The 6,615-nt window shown below is 48.1% G+C and overlaps 1 protein-coding gene across 1 annotated transcript; it reads left to right on the top strand.

Annotated features, from left to right (window-relative positions):
- The first annotated feature begins 137 nt into the window (after window positions 1–137).
- Window positions 138–6,542, top strand: LOC114046465 (syncytin-1-like). The gene is made up of 2 exons (XM_027866805.1): window positions 138–313; window positions 4,539–6,542. The coding sequence occupies exon 2, from the start codon at window positions 4,542–4,544 to the stop codon at window positions 6,321–6,323; it is 1,782 nt and encodes a 593-aa protein (XP_027722606.1). The 5' UTR covers window positions 138–313; window positions 4,539–4,541; the 3' UTR covers window positions 6,324–6,542.
- Window positions 6,543–6,615: the final 73 nt, after the last annotated feature.

Genomic DNA, 6,615 nt, shown 5'->3' on the forward strand with positions numbered 1-6,615 from the left:
GTGGTGGAACTCCCCCACTCCCTCTTACTGTGTGTATAACTACCCTGAGCTTGCCTTCAATAAACGAGACTTGATCAGAAAGCCTGTCTTGTCTCCATTTCCTGTGTCCCCTGCTCCCCTCCTTCTTTTACAGGTCCGGACCTCCGTTGATGTCCCGCAGGACGGGACATTTGGCGCCCAACGTGGGGCCCGAGACCCCCTTAAAAGGAGTAAAGGTTTTTGGTGTGTGCTCCTGTGGAAAAAACGACTGCAGTCACGATACATGAGAATTGGTCGCCGCGGATTTGCCTGATCTGCGGAATAGAGACCTGAGGTAAGGATACACTCAAAATGGGGCAGGATGCTAGTAGTCATGAAAAATTTGTAGAAGGGCTTAAGGCCTCATTAAAGACATGGGGAGTAAAGGTTAAGAAAAAGGATCTTATACAATTTTTTGTTTTTTTAAAGGACGTTTGTCCTTGGTTCCCCCAGAAAGGAACTATAGATGAGAAAAGATGGAAACGGGTGGGAGATTGTCTTAATGATTATTTTAGAACTTTCGGGCCCGAGAAGGTCCCTGTTACTGCGTTCAATTACTGGAATTGTATTTATGATATTTTGAAAATACGTCCTTTTGAGACGGAGGTTTGTAAGATTGTCAGTGAAAAAGACGGAGGCCCCCCGGAGCCTCCTTGTCCATTACCAGCCCCACCCGCAACAGAAGATGAGTCTAGGAAGGATTGTGATTCTGTGTCCATCAACATGCCCTTAGATGATTTCTCCTCCCAAAGTAGGAGAGTTGAGCGCATTTATCCTGTTTTACAAAAGGCTTTGGTCTAGAGGTCAAATGATACCTTAGATCCTACTGATGCAGCTGACCTTGAGCAGGAGGCTGCTTCTTATAATGACCCCTATAATTTCAGTACCGCTCCTGCATGTTTTCCTACTATACAGCACTCTGCTTCCGCGCCGCTGCTCCTGCTTCTCCACTCCCAACCCCTCATCTTCCTGCTTCTCTGCCCCCTTCTGCTCCCCCTTCTTATCATACTCTTCCCCCTTTTCCGCCTGTTGACACTCCCTTGACCTCGCTCCCCTCTCAGATTCAGTCCCTCCGACAGACGTTGATGTTTAAGAAAGAGAAAGCACAGCTGCTTAAGGAACTACGGCTCCTTGATTTGGAACTCGCTGATTGCATCCCTGGCCCAGCTGTTGCTCTCACTGCCCCTACAGTAACCTCCAAACCCAAATCCGAATCCCCTGTTTTGGCCCCCCTCCCCCACACTTAATCGATGGAGGGAGGACCTGGGCCCCTTTAAAATGGAAGAAGTTTAAGGAGTTAAAAGAGGCACTAAATACAGCATTTGCAGCTGTTTCCCAATGTGCCCTACGGGCTTTTTGTAAGATTCAGGCTTTGGGGAAACAAAGGCCCTCCCTGACCAAGATTAAAAAGGGTCCTGATAAACCCTTCCCAGATTTCGTGGCCCGCCTACTGGCAGCCACTTGGAGAGGACTATCAGAAGTGCAGAAAACAAAAGAGACTAAATTGTACTATCTATACGGAAAAGCCAGTCAGTTTAAGGCACAATGCCGCCAGAAACCTGGTGGAGCCTGCCCTAAGGCAATTTGTTACAGTTGTAACAAATCTGGCCATTATGCTAAAGAATGTTGCAAGCCAGTCAGGAGGCGGGGCAAGGAGGGCCCCTCAACAAGCTTACCAGATGGAAGCTCCACCCCCTCGGAATGCGCCCTCGGGGCTGCATCAGAAAAATCTCCGACTTTTACCCGGTGGTTCGGACTTCCCCTTTACAGCAAGAGAATTTTCCAAATCGACCCCGGTGGTTGCTGGTTTGAGATACAATTTATGGGGAAGGGATATTTTGAAGGCTTGTGGTGCATCTGTTTATATACCACCCCCGCAGGATTTTTAATTGGGGCCGTTGGGCAACAGCAAAAATTTTCTTGTATCAGACCCACTCCTCTAACATGGAGATCTAATAACCCAGTCTGGGTACCCCAATGGCCCCTCCCTGCAGAGAAAGCCCAGGCTTTACGTGATATAGTGCAGCACCAGTTACAGGTGGGGCACATTGAGCCCACGTCCAGCCCCTGGAACAGCCCAGTGTTTGTAATAAAAAAGAAATCAGGGAAATTTCGAATGTTAATAGATCTCAGGGCGGTTAACACCCCCCTAGAGCCCATGGGAACCCTACAGCCTGGCCTTCCCTCCCCTAATTTAGTGCTATCTGGATGGCCTGTGACAGTCATAGACATCCAAGATTGTTTTTTCTCTATCCCATTATCCCCAGAAGATAGAAAGAGATTTGCCTTTACCATACCCACTACCAATAATGCAGGACCAGATTTAAGATATCAGTGGAAGGTCCTGCCCCAAGGAATGTGCTGCAGTCCCACCTTATGTCAGGCTTATGTGGGGAGAGTGCTGGACCCTATCAGGGACAAATGGCCTAAAGCCACAATACTTCACTATATGGACGATATTTTATCAGCCACCAGCAGTGATGAAACATTAGCAAGATTAGTAAAAGAAACCGTCTCTGCACTTGCTCATTATGGTTTGGTGGTGGCCCCTGACAAAGTCCAACAAAATTACCCACTTATATACCTAGGCCTTGTATGGAGGCTGTTTCTATTAGCAATCAAATTCCTGAACTAGGGCTTGATAAGATAACCACCTTGAATCACTTCCAAAAGTTAGTGGGACAGATCCAATGGCTCAGGGCCCACACACCCATTCCTCCTGCTGTAATGCAGCCTTTATATGATATCTTAAAAGGAAATTCAGATTTAAACTCCCCTCGGGCATGGACTCCTGCTGCTAAGGCAGCAGTGTCCCGAATATTCTCACTTGCTGCCCAGGCCCAGACCGCCAGATGGGACCCCAAAGGTAGAATAGAGGTCTCCTTGGTCAATCAACAGAGTCCTTTTTGTGTTATACACCAAGGTCCCAAATTATTAGAATTTGTATATGCAAAGAAGGCTCACAAGGTACTGCCAAATTATTATGAGATGTTAGGGGAACTAGCCTTAGCTGCAGTACAAAGGGCTGTCCACTTGTCTGGACAACGACCTTTACTTTACTCGAATTTTGAACCTGGACAGCGAGAAGCCATTATGCAAACCTATTGCTCTTGGGCACATTGCTTCCAATGGGCTGAGATAAGTCCTCATTCCTCCTGTCTGCTTCTCCCTATGCTAGAGCAAATAACCTTAGCACCACCCCAACGAAAGGTTATGGGAGAACCTGTTCAAGGCCCAAATGTTTTCACTGATGCTATAAAAAACTATAAGGCCTCTATTTATCATGAGGCCTCCAAGGAAATAACAGTATTAGAAACCCCCTATGACTCTACCCAGAAAAATGAGCTCTTTGCCATCCTCCAGGCTTGCCGTAAATATCCTGAGCCTATAAACATAATCTCTGATAGTCTATATGCAGTAAAGGTTCTTAAATGCATAGAGGACACTGTCCTCCAACCTCATAAGTCCACCATATCCTCTCTCCTGAGGGAATTACAGCAAATTTTGTTGCAGCGAAAAAACCCCCTTTACATTCTCCATGTTTATTCTCATCAGTCCACCTCAGGAGGCATTTTTGAGGGCAATGATGTAGCAGATCGTGCTTTACAGTGCTCCCTACTGCCAGGCCTCACCCCTCCTGAACAAGCCCATGATTTTTTACACCTACCAGCGAGCTCCCTGAGATGCCTGTATGGTTTAACTCGTGAACAGGCTCGACAAATTGTGAGGCAATGTGTGCGCTGTGTTCCTTTTCTGCCCCCTCCACCCAGTAAGGGGATTAACCCACGAGGTCTTTTTCCTAACGCCCTATGGCAAATGGATGTGACTCATGTTTCTGATTTTGGTCATTTAAAATATATGCATGTCTCCATCGATACTCACAGCAGCTTTCTCTCTGCCACATTGCAGAGCGGTGAGGCCTGCCGCCACGTGATAGCTCATGTCCTCTCTTGCCTCACTGTTATGGGCAAGCCCGAGTCTATTAAAACTGATAATGGCCCTGGTTATGCTGGCACAGCTTTTCGCTCCTTCTGTGCCACCCTTGGTATCTCTCATGTCACGGGCATTCCTTATAATCCTCAAGGGCAAGGTATTGTGGAACGGGCCCATCAAACCTTAAAAAACACTATTACCAAACTTCGAAGAGGGGCATTCTACCCGGTCAAAGGATCCCCTCGGAACCTGGTCAGCCATGCTCTTTTCATATTAAATTTTCTTCAATTGGACGATACTGGCAAATCAGCGGCTGATAGGTTTTGGCACCCCGAATCCCAGCACAATTATGCCAAAGTACTGTGGAAAGATCCCCTTACTAACCAATGGCAGGGTCCCGACCCTGTTCTTATTTGGGGTCGGGGGTCGGTCTGTATATATATTAAAGAAAAACAATCTGCTAGCTGGCTTCCTGAGAGGCTTGTAAAGCAAGTTGATTCCTGTGAAATGGCTTCTCCGCCTCCAGTTAACCTTCCTTCCAGGGAGGACAAACCTCTCTGAGAAATATTTCTTTTCTTTATCTACAGGAAATGCTTGGAAAACGATCACCCCTACGCTGGTACCTCCTGGCTGTCCTGAGGGTCTGCCTTGCTGGTTTTGACGCCCCGGCCGGCAACGATCTCCTCGCCTCCCTTTTTGGGCCACCCTGTGACTGCCGTGGAGGGTATACACGGGTAACACCACAGCGGTTCTCTTACTCCAACGACTACAATGAATACACCGCCTATCTCACCTATCGACCATCCACCGGTGGGGGATTTAAGCAACGGTGGGAGTGTGTTGCCAAACCCCGAGTCATTCCCTCTCTGCCTGGGTCCCCTGGTCCCTGCCCCTCCCCCTGTCACTACTATCAAGCTATTCATTCCCTTTGCTATAACAGCGTCCAGCAGTGTTCTTCTAATAATAAGGTTTATTTGACGGCAGTTCTACAGCAAGCCTATGCAGGAACCTTTGGTGGGGAAACCTCCGCCACTCTCCAGGGACATACTAACAAATATGCCCAGGCGTCTTGTTCGTCTGCCGATGTTGGCCACGATGTCTGTTGGCCCGAACGTGCACCCCTACATGTATCAGACGGAGGGGGCCCTTCTGACAGAGCCAGAGAACATGAGGTCCAGCAGCACATTGAGGAACTCATTCGGGCCCAATTCCCCTCCCTCTATTATCATCCTCTTGTGCGTCCCCGGCCTCACAGATTGAGTCTCTATAGTCAGACGTCTGTTATTTTGGAATCCACTCACCTTATGCTAAATAAGACCAATCCTGTGTTGGCTGCGGACTGCTGGCTTTGCTTGCCCCTCAGTACTCCCATTCCTATGGCGTTACCCCCCCTTGGTAACCTTGCTCCTGCCGAAAATCCTTCCCTTCTGGTAAATTGTTCCCTAGGCCCCCCTTTTAGGATTCAACCGATCCCTTTGAATCAGTCACTCTTTGTAGCCCCCTGCTTTGAGGGTACCACTCCCAATGCCTCTGTCTCCATTGATGTGGGTTTTCTCCCTCATGTGAATTGTTCCTCTGTCCTTCGTACTAGCAGTTTCCTGTGTCCCCCTCTAGGCCATGTTTTTCTCTGCGGAGGGAATATGGCGTTCCCAGAGTTGCCCGTAAATTGGACTGGTTATTGCTCCATTGCCTCCGTTCTACCTGAGATGGATATTGTTCCAGGGAACGAGCCTGTTCCGGTTCCCAGCCTCGACTTTATGGCTGGAAGACATAAAAGGGCCGTATTTGCTATTCCCTTGCTTGTTGGCTTGGGCATTACGGGAGCCCTTGCGACAGGGTCTGGGGGCTTGGGAGTCGCCATACACTCCTATAATAAACTCTCTACACAGCTCATTGATGATATCCAAACCTTATCAGGAACTATTAGTGATCTCCACGACCAGATCGACTCTCTAGCCAAGGTGGTCTTGCAGAACAGAAGGGGATTGGATCTCTTGACAGCCGAACAAGGGGATATATGCTTGGCCTTACAGGAGAAATGTTGCTTCTATGCTAATAAGTCCGGTGTAGTCCGGGACAAGATAAAGAAATTACAGGATGATCTGGTCAAGCGTCGGAGAGAACTGTTTGAAAATCCTTTTTTAAGTAATCTTCATGGCTTTCTTCCTTATATTTTACCTCTTGTAGGGCCTATATTTGTGTTTTTATTAGCTCTAACCTTCAGTCCTTGGGTGTTCCGGAAGATCACCTCCTATGTCAAACAACAGCTGGACAAGGCCTTGTCCAAACCTATTCAGGTCCATTATTGTCGGCTGGATACTGGCGACCCTGATCTTTATACCGACATTGGCCGGTCCCAAGGATTAGTCTGAGCGCTGGTTTGGTTAGCCAATGACGGGTAAGATCCCCCTGAGGGGAGTCTGACCTAAGCCAGGGGCGTTGCCTTGCATATTGCTCCCATGACGGGCAACAGTCTCCCACTCCTCGGGACAACCTAAGACAGGCACAAACCCCTCTGCTAAACCTTCCCTTTTAAGGAAAGAAAAGGGAGACATGTAAGGGACCACAGGCCCAGTATGACCTCTGGAAAATTACTAGCGTTGCAGCTATCAAGGCCTCCTTGTGATAAGAACAAATTACGGACAAAGCTGTACCTCTTCCTGG

The sequence above is a fragment of the Vombatus ursinus genome, unplaced genomic scaffold (assembly GCF_900497805.2).
Source record: "Vombatus ursinus unplaced genomic scaffold, bare-nosed wombat genome assembly UNPS02014784.1, whole genome shotgun sequence".
Lineage (NCBI taxonomy): Eukaryota > Metazoa > Chordata > Mammalia > Diprotodontia > Vombatidae > Vombatus > Vombatus ursinus.

Coding starts and splice junctions, on each gene's coding strand:
- LOC114046465 (XM_027866805.1), top strand. CDS start 4,542: ATGCTTGGAAAACGATCACCCCTACGCTGGTACCTCCTGGCTGTCCTG.